Below are 25,963 nucleotides of genomic sequence, written 5' to 3' on the forward strand. Positions count from 1 at the left end.
CTAGTGCTAGTAAGTCATCCAGGTACTTGCCTATAGCCTACTGTGAATTCGGGCACTATAGTAGGAAAATATCCGATTTTGAATGCAGCAGTTGTTGCAAGAGGGGAAGTTATTTTAAGATAAAAAGATTTAAAAAATAATAATAATAATGATGAATTATAAAATAAATAAAAATAATGATGTGCAGAGATAAATCTAATTTATAATAAATACGGCAATGTTCAGAATTTTCAATTTGATTTCATTGAGACTTTAACTTGCTGTCAGTAGGCACAAGGTTTTGAGACACAACCACTAAAAAAAGAGAGAAAGAACCTTGACACAAATCCTCATTTTGTAAGACTGTTTCGTAATGCCCTGCCTTTCCTCTCTGTTATTCTCTGCTTCCAGCATTTAACACAACATTTCCGCAAACTGATGCTGTGCGTAGACGTCAGGACAGATAGAGGGAGTGAGAAAGAGGACATTTTGTAAAGAGAGAGAGAGAGAGAGAGAGAGAGAGAGAGAGAGAGAGAGAGAGAGAGAGAGAGAGAGAGAGAGAGAGAGGAGGTGGAGACACATACCTATACAAGTGTTCAGTATTGAAATACAGGCCTTCCCGGTCATACTCAATATATCTTTCATTCTCGTCAGGATTATTATCGCTCGAACAGCTGGGATTCCGTGGGTCCATTTTAACGGCTCATTTTGTTCGTTTCCGTTTCGGTCTCTTCGGGTTTCTGTTGGATCTTTAGTGTCTGGCTAGCGAGCACAGCTAACCGCAGCTAGCCGGATAAATCTCCTCTTTCCTCGGCCTCGGGAGCCCAGTACACTCACAGAATGGCATTAAAACGAATTCACAAGGTAAAATATTATACTTTATGTTAATAACTTTAAATTCACTGCCCAAACCCTTTGGTTTTTCGCTGGATATGTTATAGAAAGATAGCCTATGTTAACAAATGCTATGAGGATAGCAGCCTTGGCTATGAATGTAGTCTGTTTTTATTTGAATATGTTTAGTATTAGTATTAGTATTAGTAATATGTTGTTTATTGTATTATTTTACCTCAAAAATGAATGCCGACGTTTTTGTTCTATCTATCTATCTATCTATCTATCTATCTATCTATCTATCTATCTATCTATCTATCTATCTGTTAATTAATTTATTACATGTAACTTAATAACCATAAAAACAGGTGCCACATTGTAATAGCTAAAATAACCATACACGACATTCCTCATATTACTGGTTAAAAACCGAGGAAATACTGGAATCAGATTTTAGAAGGTGGATGAGGGGGATTTTATGTGGATGTGTTTCCTCTGTGAGTCACATCCAGGTAAACACAACCTTATGGGATTTCTCATGTTTGAACTCATGGTGTTGGTTCAGGCGAATAATATTTATGAATCATCTCAGCCACAGAAGTGCTGGTTGGGACAGGATATGCATTACTGATTTTGAGTAAATCCTATGGGCATATAATGCTGACTTGTAAGTTCTTTGGGTTGTTCTCATCTCTTTTAATTAGTGATGTTCTTTTGTTTTGGTAAATGCAACAAGAACTTTGCGTCATTGCTAGAAGTGCTTCCTGGAAAGCTACGAGCACATAATACTCCAATCGGAAATATCCGGCCCATACCAGCATGAAGTAGTTGCACAATAGTTGTTGAACTTTGCGAAAGGATAATTTTCACCTGTTTTGCTGACTTTGAGAGCTTCTATGAATTAGACTGACACAGCAGATTGTTTGCAGGCGGACGGCCAAATACTGAGTTGGTCCCACTTTCTGTGGCTTGTTGTACCCATATCAATCAGTTTTCAGGGCTTTGGGTTGTTTAATATGGAAATTAAAAGTATGGCAGATATTGAAAGATGAGCTGAGAATTTTGGAACAGCAAATGCCAAGTGGGCACACAGACGACTAGTTGAAAATAGTAGACCTATCTCTAGTGGGAGGGCTGGTTTATTTCCCACACCCTCATCTGAAGTATGCAGACGTAAAAATAGCTGCTACTGTTAATGCTGATGTTCACACTGTCCTATATTGGTTGGCTGAATTGGTGTCGTACATTGACTCGTAAACACACTCTTCCTCCACACATGTCATCCATGACAATGTTTGTTCTGGCATTAGTCTGTCAATTACAATAAGCTGAAATGTTATTTACACAGATTGGCCTTGATTTAACTCTGTCAACTTTATTTTTCTCGTGTGGCTTGTGACTGACTTTTTAGTTTCTAGTTTAGACTGGTTAAGTTCCTCATTAGTACCTCCGATATGGATCTAAGTGAATCTCAGATCCATGTTTGATTATTTTGCTTCTCGCAGCAAAGACATTTAAGTTCATACAGCTAAATTATGCCATTTTTGTTACTGAATTCAGAATACATTTTCTAATTATATTCTTATTTTTATATTATAATTAATAATACGGTGTTTAATGAAGCCTATATGTTGCAGTCTAATGATTCTTTTTTTAGTGCCAAAAAGTATAAATGAATTTGGTTCTTCAAATTGGTTGTAGGAGGACAATAATTAGGTATCATGATACCAGTAAAAAACAAAACCAAAAAAACAATATCAGTCTGTGGTTTTAATTTTTTACCCATAATCTTTCAGGTCTGAGCAACTGATGTTCTCATAGGCATTTGTATGTTCGTCAACTGGTTTTGTATTCAGAGATGTGCAACCTGTCAACAGTATTATGAACTAAACCGTGAGTCTACCTGTTTTGATGTTTCCATCTCAGACATTCTCATCATCAAAGAAAGCTATGACCTCTACTTCCTGTATGGTCACATGTTCACACGCACAGGCAGGCGCTGCCAGAGGGTTGCCTGCACTTCGCATACATGAATTCTCAGAAACCTGCTATTTTCTCAGAAGTGGTTTATATAGTCACTGTATTTTCCCATACAGAGAGACCGAAAGATCTAGAACGGTAGTTATTTCCTTGTTGTCTAAATGCCTAGGTGGGGCCAGAGATCAGAAGACTAGTTTGTTATGCCAACATTCTTCATTATTACTTAAACCAGTGCAAGTGTTCTACGCCTTATGAGAGGTGTGAATCTTTACTTGCCACAGGATTCAATTCGATTGTAAAACTGTTCTCGATCTTTTCCTCCAATTCTTTTATTAATTATTACTGTATTAATAATCACAATATAGGCTAGTTATTTTTTGTTATTTTATCTTTATTGAAAATAACAACAAAGATGCAAATAACACAGAACAAACACAATGTAAGAAACAAATTAAATTAACAGTGCTTTTTTTCATTTTACATCCATTTAACTGAAGGATTCAGGAAAGAAATAATACAGAAATATATTCAAATTTAAAAATCACTGCATAGTCTTTAGTCTATTAATTACAAATAAATTATTATTAAAGCTACGAAAGTTATTCAGTCAAGAGCAGTGAGTGATTCCCTCTTTTCTTTTGGTGCTTGATTAACATTGAGTAGCAGGTTTATTTTATTAAGACCTAATGCACGATTTAATATAATGTTACACACCAGACCCCCCCCAACTGTTTTGTTTCACTTAAAACATAACCGACAATGTTTCTGTGAGTACTCGCCAAGACAGATATTTTGAAATAATACTGTATGTATCTGACCATTCTAGCGCAAATATTCCACTAAAGAGAACTGAATTCAGGATCGCATGCTGTCTGAGAAGCGTCTTTTTGAGAGCGCTCTTGTGTAACGCATGGAATTCTTTTTCGTGGCTTATTGCGCTTAACTCTGTTTGACATCAAGCACATCCTGCACTTTATTTTCATATTCATGCATGTTCTTTTCATAAAAACTGAAAGAACATAGGCTATTATACACATCTTTTTTATTAACATAATTATTATTAGGGTTGTAACGGTATACCGGTATGACGATTTATCACGATATTGGCATGTACGATTATCATATCGTAAATATTTGCCAATCCACGGTTTTGAAAAAAAAAAAATTAAACCAGATCTCATCTGCGCATATGCAACTTCTTTTCACTTGACTGCTTAGACTCCACCCATACATGTGCGCTCGTTTTCCCCTATGGTTTTCCCCCGCCGAAAACAAGTAACGTTATACTTTTGTTATCTGAAAAACGAACGCGGGATTTTCCTCGAAGATGGGTTTAGAGTGCGGATCGGGCCGAATTTTTCTGTCCGAGCCCGGCACGCGTCCGAAAGAGCAGTAACCGAACCCGACCCGAGTCCGACAGGCATAAAGATATGTCCGAGCCCTCACATATACTAATGTGCCACAAACAGGACTTTAATATCACCAACCATTCCCATGTTATTACGGTGTATCCATATACATGGCCCACCCTGTATATTCTGCTTGTTCTGTGTGAATGAGCAGCGCCATTTCGCCTAGTACATACTCAAATATGTGTGACGACGCTCATGGTGTTTAAAGCGTCTGCCGTCTCACTCATATGAGGACGTGAACACATGAACATATCCAGAGCTGCTCTGCTTTTATTTAAAAGAATCATCATCAAATACACTCTGACTGAAACTCATAGGTGTTTAGTACAACCTGTCAAAATAAAAGTTCGATTTAGCTTAAAGAAATGTTACTATTGTACAATAGAATATAGCTTAGTTATAACAACAACAATAATAAAGTTTATTTAAACATTAAGAAATATAGTTTTGTGTCTGTTTTAATTTAGTAACCCTATCCAGACAAACAAAAGTTGTTACATTTCATCTGATTGCATTTTCAATAATATATTTGTATTAAATCATAGAATCCAGACAAATTATATCAGACAAGTTACCCAGAATTTCTGAGGAAATAAAATACATTTCATAAGACTCTACTATCTTATAATTAACTTAAATAATAATTAATAAATTAAGAATAAAAATAATTTAAGGTTTTATGAATTCAATTGATTAGACATGTTTGTTCAAATGGGAATTTATTTTTTCTTTCTTATTTTTTCCAAAAGATAGACTCACACAAAAAAGTTTTTTTTTTTCATTAAAAAAGTTTGTTTTAATAAACCATATGTTCAACCAAAAAACCCTATCTGTTTTCATTAATTTAAGGGGCATTGTAGCAGATGATTAAAATAATAATAAGGATTGTTTAATACCGTATATCATGAAACCGTGATATTTTCTGAGACGATTATCATACCGTGAAAATCTCATACCGTTACAACCCTAATTATTATAGGCCAATTTAATTGCATTTCACAAAAATCGGTTCTTTTGTTTTAATGCATGGATGCAGACATGTTCACAGCATCGTATCGCGATGCATCATAAAAACTATTCTACTCCACAGCTAGGCCTACACACCTCATTGTGAACACTTTGACCCTATTTCACCTAGAAATCTAGCCAAAGCAGAAACATTGAAATCTGTGCTACCTGAAGACCTTGATCAAGTGCTGATATTGTAGGGACTTGATTGGACAATATTGGTTTATTTTGGCCTATGATAATCTTAACATGATTGTTAAGATTAGGCAATTTTGGAATATTTTTGTTTTTGATGCAATAATAATAAATTATAACTAAAGCAATTGTACTATAATCTAGGCTATACATGATGCTAATATGCATTTATTTTTATCATTATTAAAATAATGCTTATATATTACTAATAATAACATTCAATGTTTGCATCAAAAATACAGTAAATATTGTGAAATAGTATTCAAATTTAAAATAGCTGTTTTCTATTTTAATATAATTTAAAATGTAATTTATTCATGTGATTCTTTGATTAATAACTTTAAAAGAACATTTATTTGAAATATTAATCTTTTAAAATACGGTATTCTAAAATGTCTTTATAAGCACATTTCATAAGTATACTTTGTGAATATCTTTTCTGGATAGAAGGCTATTCTTTAAAGCCCCTCTCAAAATAGCACAAGTAAAAGTGTTATTTAAAAAAAAAAAAAGATGAATTCTGTTGAGAGAGTGTGAACTTTAGCAGTTTATGTCAATGTACTGTTTCCCAGCATTATAAATCTAAGAACCAATCGTGATCAGACACTGTACCATTGATAGAATGTATAGGCTATTTGGTTGTTGGTTTGACTTTATAATAACCCGTTAAGAAATGAAAAGGCTGATTTCTTTAATATCGGGTCATAAAGTCTGGTCACCGTGATTTTTGCCAAGTAAGACATGGTCCTGGATCAACATAATTTGCTGACATTCCTGTCCAAAAATGTAGTCCTATCCCTATCCCTACCCCTAAACCTAACCCATTACTTATCCATAAAATCAGAGGGAAATAATAGGAGAATAACACTAATGTAGAAGCACCTAACCCTGTTTGCAAGCCTAAACTTGACATAAACTGTAAACTTGTCCCTCAAATCTGATTGGTTGATTGAAATGTACTTGGTGAAATCACATTTACTCATAAAGTATATTAACTAGGTACAAGGAGATACGTCACAACAGACTTCTCTGAATATGACATATTTTGAGACTAAAATCAAAACGGTTTGAAGTGATCCCTAGATTTTTTTTTTATGAATTTGCTGACGTTTGTGGTTTTTAGGTGACTGTGAGGAAACCAAAAGAACATTTTGCTCAATCAACTTCTGATGTTCTTTGTAAAGTTACATTAAGAAGACATCATGACTGTCATTTCCTGCCTGTTTTTTCAAGAGTTGAGAAAGCTGTCAGAATTCACATCAGTGAAGGGTGAGAGCATGTGAAATTAAAGGATAGTCTGTCCACTGTTCCTATCTTATCCTGATGACACATGAGTCTCCGCTCTGATTGTTCTCCGGGGTCAACAGTTTGGGCCTTGGGGACAGAAGAGCGCATAGTTGTGACAGTTTATTAATTACGTGTGGTCTGTCTGGAAGAGGAATGCATCTGGATTAAAATGAAAGGACTGAAGTCTACAGTTTCCTACAGAGACATCTTAGATTTCAGCTGTTTAAATGGCTAAATGTGAGTTATAATAGAACCAGATAACTGACACAATGACTGATAATGTGCTTGGAATCAAAACCCGATTGCTTATCCAGTACATTAAAAGAGACGATCAATCAGAGCATGGTACATTATAACTGGTATCATGTCTGTCTTGTCCTGATAGTGGCGTAAGACTCTTGTTGTAAAAACTAAATTATTACTTCCTTGACTGTGATGACTGAACGTTTGAACAGACTGTCTTGTATATTGCTTAATTGTTTCAAACAAAGTAGGTTATTGGTTACTCGAGAAGATTTTCCATTTTACACACAGCCCTACTGTGTATAAGAGAAAATTTGACATTTTTTGACACATTCCATGTAGACTGAAATAATGTGAGGTTTTAAAGCTGCATATATAAGAATTATGAAAGAATAAGAAAATTGTTAAAATAATTTAAGATTCAGTATACAGTAGCATGTCACAGGACATGTTAGCTTCCAAAAATAAACTAGCTTTATATAATTCTATCAATAATTTGTATAATTATTAGGGCTGGGGAAAAAATCGATTTGATTTAAAAATCGAGTTGGTAGGTCAAATCGATTCATATTTTCAAAAAATCGATTTTTTAGATTTTTTTTCTGCCCCTCTTCTATATAGCGTGCAATACTTTGCATTCGCCAAATCTTCCTTCAGGGTTTCCGTAGAACGCTCCCTGCGGCGCAGCCCTCGATGCTTCACGACATCACGACAAAAATATAGGCTAGCATGTTTAATTTTTTAACGGTCCTCCACGACGACGGCGCGCGAGTGAGTGAGGGCGAGTGAGTGAGAGTGTGTGTTCGCGAGTGAGCGAGTGAGTGTGACTGTGTGTGCGCGCGAGTGTGAGTGTGTGTGTGTGTGTGTGTGTGTGTGTGAGAGAGAGAGAGAGAGAGAGAGAGAGAGAGCTGTATGTGAGCGAGTGAATGAGTGAGTGTGTGTGTGTAGGCTATGTGAGTGAGCTTGTGTAGCCTATATGTGCGAGTGAATGAGTGTGTGAGACGGCTCGCGATGACTGGTCGTAAAACAACGTGTAGTCTGACATGTTTCTTGTCCACGACATGACAAGATTTTTAGGAGTCAAAATCGTGTAATTTGACAGTGACTATCCTAACAGACAAACAAAAATTTGTTTATGGTGATGCACTTTAATTAAATACAATAAATATATATTTTTAAAATATATTTACAGTTCGCAGTTATTTTGTTTTAAATGGGGGGGGGGGGGAAATCGAATCGAATCGTAAATCGAGTTTTTTATAAAAAAATCACAGATTTTTTTAGGGGAAAAAATCGCCCAGCTCTAATAATTATGTAAAATATGAGCATTTTTTATCATGAGTGACATGAAACATGGGAGCAATGCCGAATTTTGCCGTTTTACCTCAGAAATGAAATCTATGGAAACTGTATTGATGGATTGAAAGATGACATAGTTGATGGGATATCCAGAATTAGGAAGAAAATAAAAGATCCTGTCCAATACTGATGCATCCTCTCTGTCTTTAGGAGCTGACTGATCTGGGCCGGGACCCCCCAGCGCAGTGCTCAGCAGGGCCGGTTGGAGATGACCGTGAGTGATTTCACTGTTTGTTTTCATTACCTGTATCCGAGCACATCACAGAGCTCACCGTAATGAGACATTTCTTGCTCTTTATTTGCAGTGTTTCACTGGCAAGCAACAATTATGGGACCTGTAAGTGGATATATGTCCTTATTTGCATATGCATGTTAATGATGGATTGTGGCATTTATTTGCATGCAGTGTCTGGACTGTTATAACACTGAATTCACTAAAGGAGTCACGGAAATCGTGTAACATTGTTCTGTTGTTTTTTCTTTTTCTTTACAGAATGACAGTCCATATCAAGGGGGTGTGTTTTTCTTGACAATTCATTTTCCTACAGACTACCCTTTCAAACCACCTAAGGCAAGAATCAAGTATTTAAACAACCTTCAGGTTTAATCTGTCTGTAAAGAGTAAATTTGAATAAGATTGTCAAGGTTTGTTTTTTGGCGCATCTAAAGCCAAGCTCAGACTATAGGAGTTTCAAGCCGATTTATGGCCGATTTACCCCTCTTGACATTCAGAGAAAAATAGCATTCAGGGCATTTTTCGGTTCCAGTGTTTGGCCCCGATTATCTGGTAATGTGAGGCATTTACAGATCAAATTTTAAACCTCCTGATCTGCCCGTGGACACGTCGGGCCGCCTGACAATATCAAAAATGTTTGATATTTAGGATTTTAAATCGGGATGATTATGTCAGTACTTCCACAGTAGCTAATGAGAGACAAGTCCACAAGGAGAGAGAAGCGACAGAACTTTTGAAATAGCGACCGCAAAACAAAAAACACCTGTGAGTGTTCGGTGGACAATGGAGATGGAGGAACGTCTGGACAAAATATGGCAACAACACGACTGCCTTTATAATGTCTCCTCATATAATGTCTACAGCATGTTGCCGCAACACAGTATCCATTTTGTTTACATCCTCTTCCCCGTGAGATCACGTGAGGTGCTAAAACTGGCTTGATAATCTCAAGAATATCTTGTAGTGTGTGATGCACCATGATTTTTAAATCTTGTAGTGTGTGCAGGTTTGAGATTTGAAAGAAGAAAATCTCCAAAGATTCTCCTTTTGTGCGTGATGCAACCAGAATTCACAATCGGTTAAGATTTAAAAACTCCTGCAGTCTGAGTCCAGCTTTAGCAGTATTTTGCACATAGTCAGGTTCCATGAGAGAAACCTGCTGATCTACAGTAAAATATCAATTGGTTTGAAATGTATGCCGTCTGACCGTCTGTTTCACCCTCTTATTTGCAGGTTGCTTTCACCACAAGAATTTATCACCCAAATATTAACAGTAATGGCAGCATCTGTTTGGATATTCTAAGGTCACAGTGGTCTCCTGCGTTAACTATCTCTAAAGGTGAGCCAATTAAAATTAGCAGAGAACAAAATCGCTAACCCTTAACATAAAACCTTTTTCTTAAGAGTCATTTTATTGGATAGCCAATACTGTATATGCACTGATATGTTTATGCCATGTGCCAACCTCTCTCTTCTTTCTGTTGCAGTTCTATTGTCCATCTGCTCACTGTTATGTGATCCAAACCCAGATGATCCATTAGTGCCAGAGATAGCACGTATCTATAAAACAGACAATGAAAAGTAAGTGCATTTGTTTGTCTTGAGCCTTATAAATAAATTCAGGCTGTTTGTTCTTAAGAGATGAATAGAGAATAATAGAGATGCCCTTTTAGATAGGGGTGTACAAGATCTTGTACCACAAGGTCTCGCGATATTTCTCGTCAAGGTGAAAAGCTGTCTCACGATATCAGGATGACGGAATTGAGTTTGTGGCAAAACCTTTTACAGTGCTTGCATACAGAGCTGTACCCACCATTGAGGTCTGGACCTCTTCATTCTTCTGAAGTGTATATAATAAAGGTTGTAAAATAATTGTCTAATATCAACTCTACTTTGGTGCTGCAAAGATATCACACAACACCAAGATAACCAACCTTCTCATCTGAGCTGCCTCAACGGTCTAACACCGCTCGCCTATGTCAAAATGTTTGAGATGACCAATCAAATCAATGTAGGTGGGCTTTATGTTCACAAAAGCGGCTCAGTGCAAATCACTGCTTCAGTTAACGGTCATAGCGAGATGAGATGTAAGTAGCTTAACTGATAATTTCATATTTGACAGCTGTTTTACAATAACTGGTAAAGAACTGACAAGTAATCAAGGATGCAAAATAATAAACTTTTGTCTAATTTTGCTTCTTTTTAAAAAAAAAATATATTTTACATGATTTATGTAATGTAATTCGTAACTTTCGACGAGATAAGAAATATTAATATTAAGTCGTTTTCCCCCAACTCAACTATCAAGCTAAAACTTTGGGACCTCTGTATTTACACCACAACCCTCTGGTGTTTATAAAAGATGATAATAGTTAAAATGTTACAAAATGCAGCTGCATTATTTAGCATTTTGTTACTTTCATTTGAATAAAAGAGTCTTATATTTCGGCATTTCTTTTTTAAAAAAGTGTTAAAATATTATCTCGTCTTGTTCTTGTGGAACCAATATCATGTATATTCTCGTGAGCTATATCGTCATTCACACCCCTACTTTTAGTGTGAATAGTTTGATGTCTCCTTTCAGGTATAATAAACTAGCCAGGGAATGGACAGAGAAATATGCCATGTTATAGGGTTAAGGTGAGCAAGGTATCGTGGGAGAGTGTTTTTGTGTGAGCATGAAAAAGGCTTACTAATCTCTGGACGTCACCATGTTGCAGAATTGTTGGTCACCACTAGTAGGTGTTCATACTACTGGATGCTCTAATGTTATTGATGGTGTTCATAACTGGATGTAGCTTTTTAAAAAAATCGTATTACACGTGAGACATACACTACCGTTTCAAATTTTTGGTTCAGTAAATTTTTTTTAAAGAAATTAACTTTTATTAAGCAAGGACGCTCTAAATTGATCAAAAGTGACAGTAAAGACATTTATAATTTATAACCCCTCAATATACTGTATATATTTTTTCTAATAAATGTTCTTTTGAGCTCTCTACTCACCAGAGAATGCTGAAAAATGTGCAGCAAATCAACATAGAAGGATTTCTGAAGGATCATGTGACACTGAAGACTGAAGGAATGATGCTGAAAATTCAGCTTTGATAGCACAGGAATAAATAGCATTTTAAAGTATATTCAAATAGAAAACAGTTAAATTATAGTCTTAAATCTTAAATTATAGTGATATTTCAAAATATTACAGTTTTTACTGAATTTTTCATCAAATAAATGCAGCCTTGGTGAGCACAAGAGAATTCAGACCCCAAACTTTTGAACGGTAGTATGGCTGGTAAAAATGTCTTTTCAGTTTTTGAAAATGAATTTGTTTTCTTGCTACTGAAATTATTAACATTATGCATGGGGAATGTTTGCATATTGATTTGTTATATTATGTAGTGTGTGTGTCTATATATCTATATATCTATCTATATATATATATTCACTTAGAATGTTGATGATTTCTGAAGTGTTTTTACATTTTTTTATGCATTACTTTTTATGTATTATTTTGATTGATTTAATTCGTTTTCATTACTTATGGAAATAAATGATAAATTAGGCTATTTGTATGTCAAATTAAGCAGTTTTCACACAAACCAGCCAGTTGTTGTACATGTTTTAACTTTCAAAGGCCATGCATACAAAAATCAGATCTAAATATGTCTGGTTTTATCATAGGTTTGATGACAAAAGGTTCGGTTGAGGTAAACAGTTCAGGCTATAACTAGCATCACAGTAAATACTATAAGTAATGTTTAGAGTATAGTGTAAACATGGAGAAGATGCCACTGTATTTGACCTTGAGCTGTTTCTGCACTCTGTGTGTTTATGTTGGCCAGTGCCGAGTTGGCAGACGGTCTGCTTACCCAGCATGTGTGACAGTGCCTCTGCGCCAATGCCACACTTCATCTCTCTTTCTTTCTCTTGCACAGGTACAACAGAATAGCTCGGGAATGGACTCAAAAGTACGCCATGTGATACCTGAGGAACATCAGACCAATCTGCAGTTTAGCTGGAAAAACTTTTTTTCTTTTTTTTTTTTCATCCCCTCAATGAATTGACAGTTTCCCATGTATTCAGACTATATCAGTTCTGCTTGTTTTTTTTTTTTTTTTTTTTTTTATACCCCTTTCAACCTTCATTCACATGCTGTAAAAAAAGAAAAAAGACCACAATATTGCAAAGATCACCAACTTTTATGTTCAGAAAAATGCTCGTGTCAAAGAAGCATGTTTTAACTACGAGCTCAGACCTTTTTTATTGAGATAAGAAAAGAAAAAAACATAACTAAGGTGAAACCATCGAACGCTTCTGACTCACGCCACTGGCTAGAGGTGCTATTTCAGAAAAAGAAACAACGATTCTGCAGGTGCCAGCGTACCTCAAAAAGTCGATCTTTTGCTCGGTTGGCCTTCATGTTTTTATATGCTTTTACAATAGCAATGAGAAGAACTATGGTCTGTGAAATATATTCTTGCTTATATCTGACTGTTTCTTACCAAATCAGTCTCGTCATTGTATCAGCAGTTAAGGAAAATATATATTTTGCATGTTAATGGAACAGTTAAAGTAATTGGTCTGTGGTCTGCCAAAAATGAATATCTGCAGACGATGTTAAGCAAATACATGTCCACTTTTAGAGTCTGAGAACTTATTTTGTTACTCCTTTTCTCTCCTCTTTTTGATGTTTTTAGAATGGGGAGCTATTAGTTTGTCTATCCTCCTAAACACTGTTCTGTCCTTGCACTGAATATGTGATTGGAAGCTCTCAATGGATGCCCGATCAACTAATAGCTCCACTTAGCTGTTCATTTTGTTTGCTCAATAAAGTTGCTAAACTATCATTTTGTGTTTCCTTCTGCGGTATCACTGAGAGAAGTCTTTTTGAGAACCTTGCATATCTTCATAATTGCACTTTATTCATTTCACTGTATTCAAAATCTGGGACAATAATGTTACGTGAATGAACGGAATTGTATACTGTAGTTGTTTGACCATGTTGCTTGACCTATCGTCCAATTGAGATCTCTCAACAACTGCTGGACTATAATTAGTTCTCTGAAGCAGGGACCCCAGTTGTGAGGTGAATAGCAGCTAACCAACACCATTGAAGTTGTCATTGATGTATATGTGGACAGATGTAGAGGAGCACCCATGTTCAAAAAGCACAATTAATTGAGCTTTTAAAGACTCTTAAAAAAAAAAAGAATCCTGGAGAAACCTGCACAGGTCCAAATTATTTATTTTTGCTGAACTTAGATGGTTTAAAGGGCATCCCTGACGGTATTAAATATGCCCAAAACCTCTTTAAGGAAATGGGACCTGTAAACCATTTTAGACGCTTTGTTTTCATGTTCAAATACAGTAAATGAAAACAGGTTCTTCCACAAGTGGGCGCAAGAGGAAGTTTTTTGAAAGCAAGACATGAACACGAGTTACGTCAGGGAATTTCCAGTAAGGAAGTCAAGCCGTCTATTCAAACGTCGCGTTATCTCGACATGATTTACTGTGATCATTCGCGACCGGCGATTAAAATCGATTGATCGATCGATGCGCCTTTTAACCTCAGTGGGACTTCTGCATACATGTCTAGCAGACGCAACAATCTTCCTGAGTAAGGAGCCTGCCTTGAACTGACTTTCTATGAGCTCTTCTATTAGTTGACTTCATCGCAACATGGAGAAATAAGTTGTAACGAATAAGAAAACTTGACTCGGAATCCCAGATCCCAGCTGTTTGATGTTGATCCTGAACCTCGAATATCTGTTAGGAAAGGTAAGCGCCCTCGTAGATCCAGCCATGCTTGTTGTCTTTGAGTTGCCCATGTTGCCATCTAAAGGTTGTTGTGATACTTGTATCAAGTGCTGCTGAACTTCCTACTTTTGCCTCAGAGGCCAAATGCACATTTCAGCTATCAAGGACTTTTGATAAACTCGTTTGGGTGAGTACGAGCAACTCATGATGCACATTAATAACTTAATGTGTTTTTCATGGACGTTAGTCAGTTAGGCTACAAAGTTTGAGATAAGTGACTGTTACGTGTTGTGCTGACCGTGTGTCAAAATCTATCAATAAAGACAGTGGGAATCAAGACGCATTCAGTCCGAACATCCGGAGTTGGTTAGAATATAAGTTTTATTCGAATTTTAAATCTGATGTTCTAAACGCGCGAGATCTCTTTTGTTTTAAATGAGCGGGGATCTATTAGAGTCGACTCTAGTGTCGGTGTTTGAGACGAGTAGTAGGCTAGTGGTTGGGATTTTGATTCATTCTATATTTTGAGTGATTCACTTGATATTTCACTCAACCAATTCACTACAAATGGCAACAAAACAGATTAGCATTTTCATCCATCGCAACTTTTTTGTTGTTATAAAAAAACGACAGAAAATAATCACTTGCCTGCATCACCTTAAAGGGACAGTTCACCCAAAAAAGACATTCTGTCATTACTCACCCTCATGACATTCCAAACTTGTAAGACTGTCGTTCATCTTCGAAACACAAATGAAGAACTTTTTAATCAAATCTGAGACAGCTACATAGACAGCTACGCAACTGACACTTTGATGCTTCAAAAAGTTCATAAAGAGATCGTAAAACGTATGATTTGATAACACTTTATATGATGAACACTGAATTTAGGCTTTTATTCACATAATTATAAACATTGATCAGCGAACATAAACAGAAGCTCAACCGAACCTGCTTGACGCGCAAGAACAAACCTCATTGGTTCTTGTCAAAGCTGTGCAACACAAGAATGAACCTCATTGGTTCTGGCGCGTCAAGCAAACATACTTGAGCTTCGGTTGATGTTTAGATGTGAATAAAAGCCTAAATTCAATCTGTTATTTATCATATAAAGCGATCAAATCTCTCAATGAAAATTTGGATGCCTTAATAAAGGCATCCAAATTTCGGAAGCGTCGGAAGTAGCGTAGTGCGTCATGGCGTAGCGTAAATATTAGTGCATTACTCACATAAGTAGTGTTTTATACTTAAGTCGAATCCGTATGTCTGTATGTGTGTATGGAGTTCTTTTGGTTCTTTGGATGGATGCACTTTTTTGAGCTATTATAAAGCCATTATAAAGCTCGGAAGCATCATGGTGTTTATTAATATAACACATATTGTATTCATCTGAAAGAAGAAAGTCATGCACCTAGGATGGCTTGAGGGTGAGTAAATCATGGGTTAATTTTCATTTTAAAGGGAACTACTCCTTTAAGGGAGCATAGGGTCTGTCAAAGGGGGGACAGAAATCTCTCAGATTTCATTAAAAAGATCTTGATTTGTATTCTGAAGATGAACTAAAGTCTAACGTGTTTTTAACGACATGAGGGTGAGTAATTAATGAAAGAATTGTAGGTGAACTAACCCTTTAATTGTGTATGGTTGGCCATCAGTCATTTAACACGTTTAAAATTTTTCATGAAACAGAAGTTGTGGTAGTCTTTTCTTCTCTATTGTGACATATCCAAGTGAAACGGCTTCTGGAGCATGAAAAAAATGTAGTAGGTCGGGACTTGATTTTCTTGAATTAATGTGCACAGATTATTTCATAAAAATTAAGAATTGTCCATTTTGATTTCATGGTGACTTTAATGCGTTTGCTGCCTACTTTCCTTGCAAAGGACATTGACTGAACAAAATGCAGAATTAGCGTTTCACATCCCCCTCATATTTTCTATATTATATTTTTAGTGTGTTACTACTTTTGGACATGCCTATTTTCTAAAAATGTATCATAAATTAATTTGTTTTGCTTTTCTTCTTAGGAATCATGGCTGGAGAGGACCCATACCATCAAGGGGTGAGGAAATGTTTTATACAACATTTGGAGTCACAATTGCCATTCGCAAACTTATTTTACATTGACATTTTTCTGAATATTTTGACATTGTAAGACCAGGGAGTAAATATGCTCTGTTTTGATTTCATGTTGACTTTAAGCTTCTGTTGCTACATGCTGATTTATTTATGAAAATGTTTATTGTCATGAAGACCACATAGATAGCAGACAGATAGCATGAACTCATACCTTACAATTATCTTCACAAGATAAACATAGACCACAGAGTTATTTTTGTGTTGTTTGTAACAGATGTATGCCTTCAAAGGCATATAAGCTTGATAGTAAATGATTAAACTTGAAACAGGACATATTAATTTCTGCAAATACCACAGCATCACACAGGAAGTGTCTCTTAGAAAGCTGAAGAGGTTTTCATTTTTCCTGCCTGCTGTGGTTGATATTTCAACCCTAACACAGCAGCAAATTAAGATTGAGACTAGAGTTTGTTCAGTTTTGTATCCACAAATGTCTGTCTTTCTGTCTACACTCACTTCATGCATCTTACACCTGTGCTATAATCTGACTCCTAAATTTAAACTCTCTCCTTATGCAACACTAAAACATCTCTCTATGTTTATGGCACAAAGTCATGAAGCTCTTTCTAAAGTACGTTGTAGCTTAAATTAAATCCTAAACGTTTACAAAGGTCATAATTTCATGCATATCATTTTATGATGTCTTTATTCTGAATGAGCCTTTATTAAAAAATCAGTCTCTACAGTATATATATATGGAAACCAGCATATGTGATTTATTATGTTGTGTATTTTTAGTAATTCAAAAATGATGCCTTTTAATGTGATTAATGTGTTTACATGACATGCATAATCTGGATATGGCCAAATTCTAAATATACAGTATGAATAATAATAGGAATATTATTGTGCATATAAACTCAGTCAGTGTGTCTCATTGTTTTTTTCTTTTTATACTCTGAAGTTCATGGAACCAATTGAGTTCAATAACGACACAATATGGATGAACATGGACCCGACACCATTTCCAGGCATTCACAACAATAATGTTATGAGGACAGGTAAGAGTTTTCTTCCAGTTTGAGTTTCATTAAACTTGTCGTTCAATCAAGGTCTGAAATTCACCATGAAACAGAAGTTGTGATAATCTTTTTGTTCCCTATTGTGATGTGTATCTGAGTGAAACGACTTCTTGAACAAGAAAAATTGTAGGGCGGGACTTGATCTTGCGGGAATTGATTGGATGGTTGTGGTTGGCTATTGCTGTGAGGTCATGTGAGTGACAGGTTATCCCACCCTCGTGCCAATAAACACATCATCAGAGAAGAGAAGAGATGTTGCTGCAAGTGGGAGGGAAAGTTATTTTGATTAAAGATTAAGAAACCACATGAACAAAAGTGATGTGTTATATACGTATAATAAATACGGCAATATTCCATAAAACATTAAGAATTTTTCAATTTGATTTCATGGTGACTTTAATAATAAGATAATTTGCTGAACTTTGCAGAATTGATGCAGTAACACTAGCCTGCATTTCCCTTTTTTTTTCTTTTCTTGCTCTATTCCTTCCTCAAGAAAACAGTAACGCTGCACCCTAAGATTTAGTCAGAGGTCTAAATCCAATAAACCGCCCAGTGTAGTGATGTTTTAGAGAAGTACAGATACTTTAAAACTCCCAGGAACATCTCACTCACTGATGTCAAACGCAGTCATTTGTGTATTATTTGGGTTGTTGCTACAGGACTTCCTTATTGGATTGCTACTGAGTCCGGGAAGTCACCTGTGGGGAAAAAAACAATCCGTGGCGACGGTTTTGCAGTCCGTCCCCTCAGTTTATAAACCGTACTCACGAATTCTAAACTGTACTCACGGATTTGTGGTCCCTCCCTCGGTCTGTGCCGGCTGATTCAACCAGGCCACCTGTTTAGTTGCGGGATGCTCTAAACTTTTTTTTTCAAAATGGATAATTTCCTGAATTTTCTAAAAAAAAACTATTTAGGTAGCCTATTTAGGCTACATATTTAGAAGACGCTTTTATCCAAACCGACTTACAAAAAAGGAACAAAGCAATTCGTCAAATGTCAGTTATAATACAGGTCAGACAATAATAATAAAGGGCTAAGATTACACAAGATGTAGATATGTTTGCAGCCGACACTCATTTTAAAAACATTAGTTTATTAATAAACAATTAAAATGCCTCGTTATTTTTTCAGACACATTTATTATCATTAGCCTGCTTTTTATATTTTCTTAGTAATTAGTATCCAGCTCTTTACATTAAATTAGTTGACTGTTTTTAAGGTGACAATCCTTTATACCTGTGAAGATTGTACTGTATCTTGAAGATTGTTGTATCGTATCTGGGTCATTCTATGGGAATGTCCATTTTTCTGTCCCTAGCCTTTACAGAAATATTACACTTGAAAAACACTTTAGGGTTACAATTTCTTTATATTTTAACATAAAACAATGTTATTTGAACAATTACACCTTCATGAGCCATCAATGTGGCAATATTTGTTTTTTAATTCATTATATAGAATTCCAAGCACCACAGTCATGTACAGAGGGAAAATGCTTTATTTTGAGGTCAATAACAGGTTTTTCTACCATTTAAAATACAATAATGTATACATAACTATCAAATATAATATGTAACTGACATAAAAAAATGTCGAATAAATATTATAAAATGTATAATGAAAGTAGTGGTCCCCTTGAGGTGTGTCACTGGTGTTAGTTAAGCAAAAATCTCTTATTTTGACATAAAATTTGCACTGATGACATCACTTGACTTCCTCCTTCCAATTTCCTGAATATCTATCTATGAAGAAACACCCATAGTAAATCCACTGTCTCTTTTCAGTTAACAGAAATGTTCTCATTTATCTCATGATTTCATATGAAGCTTTTAGTTGAACTTACTGGTATGACCTACTTTATTGTTAGGGGATTGTAAATAACTAGAATACAAATGGATTAAACTACTTAATTTAGTTAGTATACCATGACTGACAACATGTGGTTTGATACCTTGCAGCAGCCATTTTGTAAAATTAATTTTTCATGAAAATTGTCACTGGTGTTAATGTCACTGGTGTCACTTTTCTTATGGGTAACACCAGTTAGGCTATATGATGTCACATGTGAAAATATCACGTGACATGATGATAATTTTACATCCATTTAATTCTGCTATACTCAAAAGTTAAGATGTAAAGGATTGCATCATTACTTGATTTTTAGCTGTTTTCCAAATAGTTTCATTGTTATAGCTAACACATGGTTGCACAATTGAACTAACATCATTCAAGCACACTTATAACAAACCTGATTAAAATAAATAAAACATAATCTCCTTTCCATTTGTTGCGTTATTATTATTTTTCTGTAACTTTGACTACATGTGCTGAAAATAAGAGAAATAATATTTTATAAAAACCTTTAATTTTGCCAAAGTAAGGTAACACCAGTGACAAAAAAAAAATTGTACATGCAGTCTTTAAAGGGTTGGTATAATGCCCTTTTCACAAGATGTAAAATAAGTCTTTGATGTCCTGTGAGTGTGTATGTGAAGTTTTAGCTCAAAATACCCCACAGATATTTTTATATAGAATGTTAAAATTGTTACTTTTTGAGTGTGAGCAAAAACGCACCGTTTTGTGTCTGTTCCTTTAAATGCAAATGAGCTGCTGCTCCTGGCACATAGGGCGGAGCTTCAAGAGCTCATGTCCTTTTACCTCACACCGACATGCACTGAAAATTTCTACAACTTTTAGCCTTTTATGTTCAAACCGGAGTCAGACAATTATGGAGACACTCAAGAAGAGGTGACAACAAGTAGAAACAATTGGACATTTCTGTATGATTAGTTGATGAATTTATGTAGCTTATGTGTAGTTATCTTCTAGTCATTGATTAGCATATTCTGTCTTGATAATCTATAAATCGTGTTCCGGGGGTGGGGTTTATGTAAATTATAGGGTTGGTGATGTCACTAACCCGGGAGGAATGTTGTGTAGTCCATACCAGCCGTTAGTTGTAGTCCTTAAAAAGCTATTTCTTTAAAAGAAAATATCTCCCTTTGCTTTGAACTTTGAGCATTGTAACTTTTTTTAGATGTGGTTTATGCTCAAACAGCAACATTACACACTAACTAAAGTTAGAAAAGTGAAATCATAATCAACCACCCCTTTAAATAAATGCACAAAAAATATAAAAAATCATTAAGCTGTCATAAAGTCAAAGGGTAATCTAATAATGTGGTCTAAGTTTAAATGTTAGAAAAAGTTTTAAAACCTCTTGCCATACCAAAAGTGGACGTTTCTGTAGAATGACCCATCTTCTTATATAAAGATGAAGATTGACATTATTAATTAAAAATAAATAGCACATAATGTTGTAAAAAATAACTTATGTTCTGTTAGATGTGTTTTGACTACTTTTTGTATTTTGTATAATTATATCTCTAGGTAAGATATATTAACAAAAAAATCTTATATTTGAATATATTATATATAAAACTTATATATAACATATATATTTTTAAAAAGGGCCTCAATGATTCATTTTGCCTGGGGCCCCCACTAAGTGTAGGTTCACCTCATCCCATACCCGCAACAATTGAGAATCTCTTTAAGCATGCAGACGCAGTTAAAACATTTTGATGTATTCCACTTAATACACAATAAAACAATATACAATAAGATTCGTTAACAACGTACCACTTGGTGTTCTTCTAAAATGAGGGCGGGGCCACAAATCCGTGAGTACAGTTTACAAACCCGTGGGAACGGATTACGAAAGCGTGGGCACGGTTTATGAATTTGTGGATACAGATTGCAAAAACTGAAGGCACAGTTTACAAATCTGAGAGCGCGGATTAGGAACTCGTGGGTACGGTTTATCAATCCATGGGCATGATTTGTTAAACCGAGGGAACAGTTTAAGAATTTGTGAGTATACGGTTTATAAACTGAGGGGACGGATTGCAAAACCGTCGCCACAGATTTTTTTTTCCCACAGGTGACTTCCCAGGCTCCATAGATTGCAGAGACAGGGCTGAAAAAACTATGAACAGCCCTTCACCGCCATGTGGTTACTTGAGAAATCCGCTTTGAGATAAGTGCAGTTTTGGGGCTGCCACCTTTCAACACTCTCTTGATCTACCTGAGCATGCTTGTACAGCTCCCAAGAAATCTGTACAGTTTTGGTTAAAAATGTTCTTTCAATTTTGAATGAAAGACTATCAAAAAGGCCAACTTAAAGGAATAGTTCAACAACAACAACAATAAAAAAATTCCAAACCTGTGTGATATTCTTTCTCTGTGGAACACACACAAAAAAACTGTGACACTTTTGCTATGTCCCTGAGTATCTGTCTCTTGAATTGTAAAGCTGAATGTGTTTTACATCTTTGTACCTACTTAGGTAAACTTCTGTTCGAGAAAATGCATACCTCTGTTGTGGTCCACTCCTCATGTCCCTTCTGTTAATATGTGGATGAATCAAACTGCTAGTTTCCTTCTTTTCGAAAAACTAACTTGTGACTTACCCCGGAGGTCTAATGATTCCTGGCGTATTTGGTCCCAGTTGCAGTATTTATTATAAATTATTTAATCATGCAAATCATTTTTGTTCTCTTAATATTTAATCAAAATAACTTCCCCAACATCTCTTCTCTGATGATGTGTTTACTGGCATGAGGGCGGAACAACCTGTCACTCACATGACATCACAACAATAACAAACCACAACCATCCAATCAATTCCCGATGGACAAAATCAAGTCCCGCCCTACATTTTTTTCTTCTTCGAGAAGCTGTTTCACTCTAGCTTGACTACGTCAGACTTCCTACTTCCACTCAGTTTCATTTCGCTTCTGTAGTCAGTCTGAGATAGCAGCCTATCTTTCAGTTTTCCAGCGGCCTTCGGACGGCCGGGCCAATCAAGGAACAGAGGGCGGGCTGAGAGCCTTGACGTAGACGCTGATTGTACCGTGGATGCGTAGATTTACTTCACATAATCTGCAAAAGTCGTTCACAGCCATGTTCACTCCGGTATTTCGCTCGATGGTTTTGTTTTCGCATCATACATGTGTTTACAGTGGAAGTTAAATGCGGCTGAGCATGCGCATAACACACGCCATAACCAAACGTCATGTGATTGGCTTACGGGTAACCAATGATTTTAAACTTCAGACAAGCGCCCCCCGCGAGAGAGAAAACACTTCTCTATTATGCCATTCCAGACTCTGTCTACGAAGCAAAGCGAAGTAGCAGAGTTTGGTATTACCAGGCTAGTTTCACTCAGATATATGTCACAATAGGGAAGAAAAGACTATCTCAACTTCTGTTTCATGCTGACTTCAGGTTTCATCTGGTGGGGTTATTAAGGAAGGGCATTGCATTAACTGCGAGAAAGCGACCAGCATCATTTATTTTCAATGAGAGTTGCTAATTAGAGGCGACATGAGCAACAGAAAGTCAAGCCAGTTAGACAAAGTTTGAAAGCAGAGTTCAACTTTTCTCAAGCATGCAGTGGCACAATGTGGCAAATACCAGATAGTGGCAGATGCAGATAGTGATTCAGTTGACTGGCGGTCAAGTAGGAACACAGAGTAGTAGTAGCTTCAAGCTTACTACTCTGTTTTGAGATGGTGTGTTCACTGTTCAGTGTAACATTTGAATGTATTTCTATTTCTATTCAGAGTTCAGTGAACCTGTGGTTTTGACATCTGCTTTAGGCTTGATGGGTAATGTTGGAAATATGATAATGATATACATTATGCCATATCTAACCAAATAAATTACCTGGCTGTCCCTGTTATGTCAACATTTATAGATCCGTTCCATAACGTCAGTGCATTGGCAGAGGTGTACACATTCAAGTTGGGCTCTAAGAAGTTAAATTCTGCAAATTTGGCAGCAGATTGATTTAGCTGCGCTTCACCAAGGATGTGGTCTTAGTCCTTGTAGTGCACAGGAAGAGGAAGAGGCTTGCACTTCAGTGGAAACACGTGGTACGGCGAGAGCTCTGGCCTTGAAATATCTGCAGAACACCAGCCTCTCAGCAAATGTTTTGAAATGCTTGATGGTTAGAAAGTCTGCATGATAAGATTGCATTGTAATCCTTCTGATTTTCCCACACCTGGTTGAACCTTTCAGCTAGTCATGTTTGCTTTTATGGCTGTTTGCATTGTTGTGTGACATGGACACTACAAGCCGAATTACTGGAGAAAAAACACAAACAGTTCTCAGACGAACAGTTCTCAATCAAACCACAAACATTTCTTATTATTATCAATATTGAAAACATTTTTGCTGATTAACATTTTTGTGGAAACCGCAACGTATCGTTTTCAGGGTTCTGTAATGAATAGAAAGTTCGCAAGAATTTTTTGTAGCATTCTTTACTGTCACTTTTAATCAATTTAATGTGCCCTTGCTGGAAAAAAGTCTTAATTTCTTTCAAAAACAATTTTACTGACCCCAAACTTTTGAATGGTAGTTTATGCAGCTGTCTAAATTAAATCACAGAATCTGCAATAACTACGCAAACATGACAACTTAGTTCATCCTTAAAGGGATAGTTCGCCCAAAAATGAAAAAAAAATTGTGGTGTTATAATTCTGCGTCGTTGTCCGTGTTGACGCGCAATTACTCATGCAGAGGGACCATGTGAAACCCAAGGGAGGGGTTCTAACAGACCAATCACAGCGCTTGCATCCGCGTAGAATTGACGCGTTGTTACATTTTTGGAGAGGTGTGCGTCAGGATACGCGAGCTAAACACAGCCTACGATGTAGCTACGGCGTAAGTTCGACGCAGAAGTATAAATTGGGCTTTACTCGCTCAAGTTGTTCCAAACCTTTATGAAAACAAAAGAAGATATTTTAAGAAATATATCTTCCTTTCTGCCATGAAACACAAAAAGAGATATTTGACAGAATGTTCACGCCACCCTTTTGCCATGTGATTGCTTTGTGCGAGGAGCAGACTGATGTTTAAGATGTTGTTTTTGCTCCCGCCTACAAGTTTTAAATTATGACGCATTCAGATCTGCCAAATCATTTTTGGCATCAATGATGCTTAACGGAATTGGTTGTCTGTTTCAAAACCAATTATGATCCAGCATGTATAAAGATATTTAAGAAGGACTGCAGAGTGGAAGATTAAGAGAACAAATGAGGGGATTTTCATTTTACAGTTCATTAAAGTTTTTTGCATCTCTCCTTTTGCAGTCGACGGACCTTGTCTGCGAATCATCGAACAACCAAAACAGGTAATGCACATAATATTTTGGCAAATGCTCTTGTTAAATGATTTGAACGAGTCAAAAAATGTTTTCTTGCTTCTTCAAGTGTTTTTCCTAACATGTTTTTAAGTTAAATACTGTGTAATGGCACAAAGGTTCAGAAGAGACTGGTAACTCTGGCAACAGGCAGGGGCAATGACAGACTCAGTATAGCACAACATTAATTCTGACATTGTCATCTGCAGAGGGGCTTCAGGTTCCGCTATGGATGTGAAGGCCCCTCCCATGGAGGACTCCCAGGGGCCTCCAGCGAGAAGAACAGGAAGTCTTACCCACAAGTGAAGGTATGGTTCAACCAGTTAGAACTCTGCTGATGCTTTGCGATAAACAAATCATTCTCTTACAGTTCACTTCTGGTTGGGCAATAGGGTTTTGATTGACAGGATAAACCCATGTTCTGCTATTTTATTTGTCCACTGCTATTATTGTGGTGTAATTTTTTTTGTGGTCTTGGTAGACTTTATCATCTCGAATAAATACAAAAAATAAAGGTTGAAAATCTCCCTTTGACTTGCACTACGGTTCAATAGTTTTGGGTCAGTAAGATTTTATTTGGAAAACACTTAATTTGACAGTGTCCTTGTTACATATGTTACATGTACTTACTATAGTAATAACAGTAAATTATGCATAATTACATGCAACTAACCCTCAACCAAACCCTAATCCTACCCTAACCCTATAGTAAGTACATGTAGTTAATTAATATTACTCAGTACTTAAATATAGAATTACACTGTAACAATGACACCTTAAAATAAAGTGTAACCTTTTATTTTTTTATTAATACTTTTAATCAGCAAGGATGCATTAAATGGATCAAAAGTGACAGTAAAGACATTTATAGTTTTACAAAAGATTTATGTTTCAAATAAATGCTGTTCTTTTGAATTTTCTGTTCATCAAAGAATCCTGTAAAAGTTTCCATTGAAATATTAAGCAGCACTAGCACAACTGTTTTCGATAATAATAATAATAATAATAAGAAGAAGAAATTATTATTTTTCACCAAATCAGCATATTAGAATGATTTCTGAAGGATCATGTGAAGGAAAGAGTAATGATGCTGACAAATCAGCTTTGCCATCACAGGAATAAATAAAATTTTATCTTACCGACCCCAAATTTCTGAACAACAGTGTACATTGTGTAATTGGCAGCAATAATGTCATTGGTGACATTTGCATTCTGAGTTCTTCCTTGTATTAATATGCATATTACTGAATTGTGATTGGTCTTTTTGCTTAGGTATGGATCATCATATTCTTAC

General features: G+C 36.0%; 2 protein-coding genes across 4 annotated transcripts in view; both read left to right on the forward strand.

The window, feature by feature from the left end:
* The first annotated feature begins 268 nt into the window (after nt 1-268).
* ube2d2l (ubiquitin-conjugating enzyme E2D 2, like) lies at nt 269-13,382 on the forward strand. Of its 2 annotated transcripts, XM_081383339.1 has the most exons (8): nt 427-843; nt 8,448-8,511; nt 8,603-8,634; nt 8,791-8,868; nt 9,766-9,871; nt 10,020-10,113; nt 11,117-11,172; nt 12,471-13,382. In XM_081383339.1, the coding sequence occupies exons 1-7, from the start codon at nt 820-822 to the stop codon at nt 11,163-11,165; spliced, it is 447 nt and encodes a 148-aa protein (XP_081239465.1). In that variant the 5' UTR covers nt 427-819; the 3' UTR covers nt 11,166-11,172; nt 12,471-13,382. The 2 variants fall into 2 exon arrangements, with proteins under 2 accessions (XP_081239466.1, XP_081239465.1); XM_081383340.1 differs by lacking the exon at nt 11,117-11,172 and having other exon boundaries at nt 269-843.
* Nucleotides 13,383-13,962: 580 nt separating this feature from the next.
* The window catches only part of nfkb1 (nuclear factor of kappa light polypeptide gene enhancer in B-cells 1), a 35,410-nt gene continuing 23,409 nt past the window's right edge, over nt 13,963-25,963 (forward strand). The window contains exons 1-5 of one of the 2 annotated variants that reach the window (XM_081383341.1): nt 13,963-14,313; nt 16,320-16,354; nt 17,336-17,432; nt 24,620-24,660; nt 24,879-24,977. In XM_081383341.1, the coding sequence (XP_081239467.1) occupies nt 16,325-16,354; nt 17,336-17,432; nt 24,620-24,660; nt 24,879-24,977 (267 nt within the window). In that variant the 5' untranslated portion in view covers nt 13,963-14,313; nt 16,320-16,324. Of the gene's footprint in view, nt 14,314-14,380; nt 14,480-16,319; nt 16,355-17,335; nt 17,433-24,619; nt 24,661-24,878; nt 24,978-25,963 lie in introns of those variants that run through there. The other variant, XM_081383342.1, reaches the window with a different exon arrangement.

This window comes from Scardinius erythrophthalmus (assembly GCF_964197995.2).
Source record: "Scardinius erythrophthalmus genome assembly, chromosome: 13".
Lineage (NCBI taxonomy): Eukaryota > Metazoa > Chordata > Actinopteri > Cypriniformes > Leuciscidae > Scardinius > Scardinius erythrophthalmus.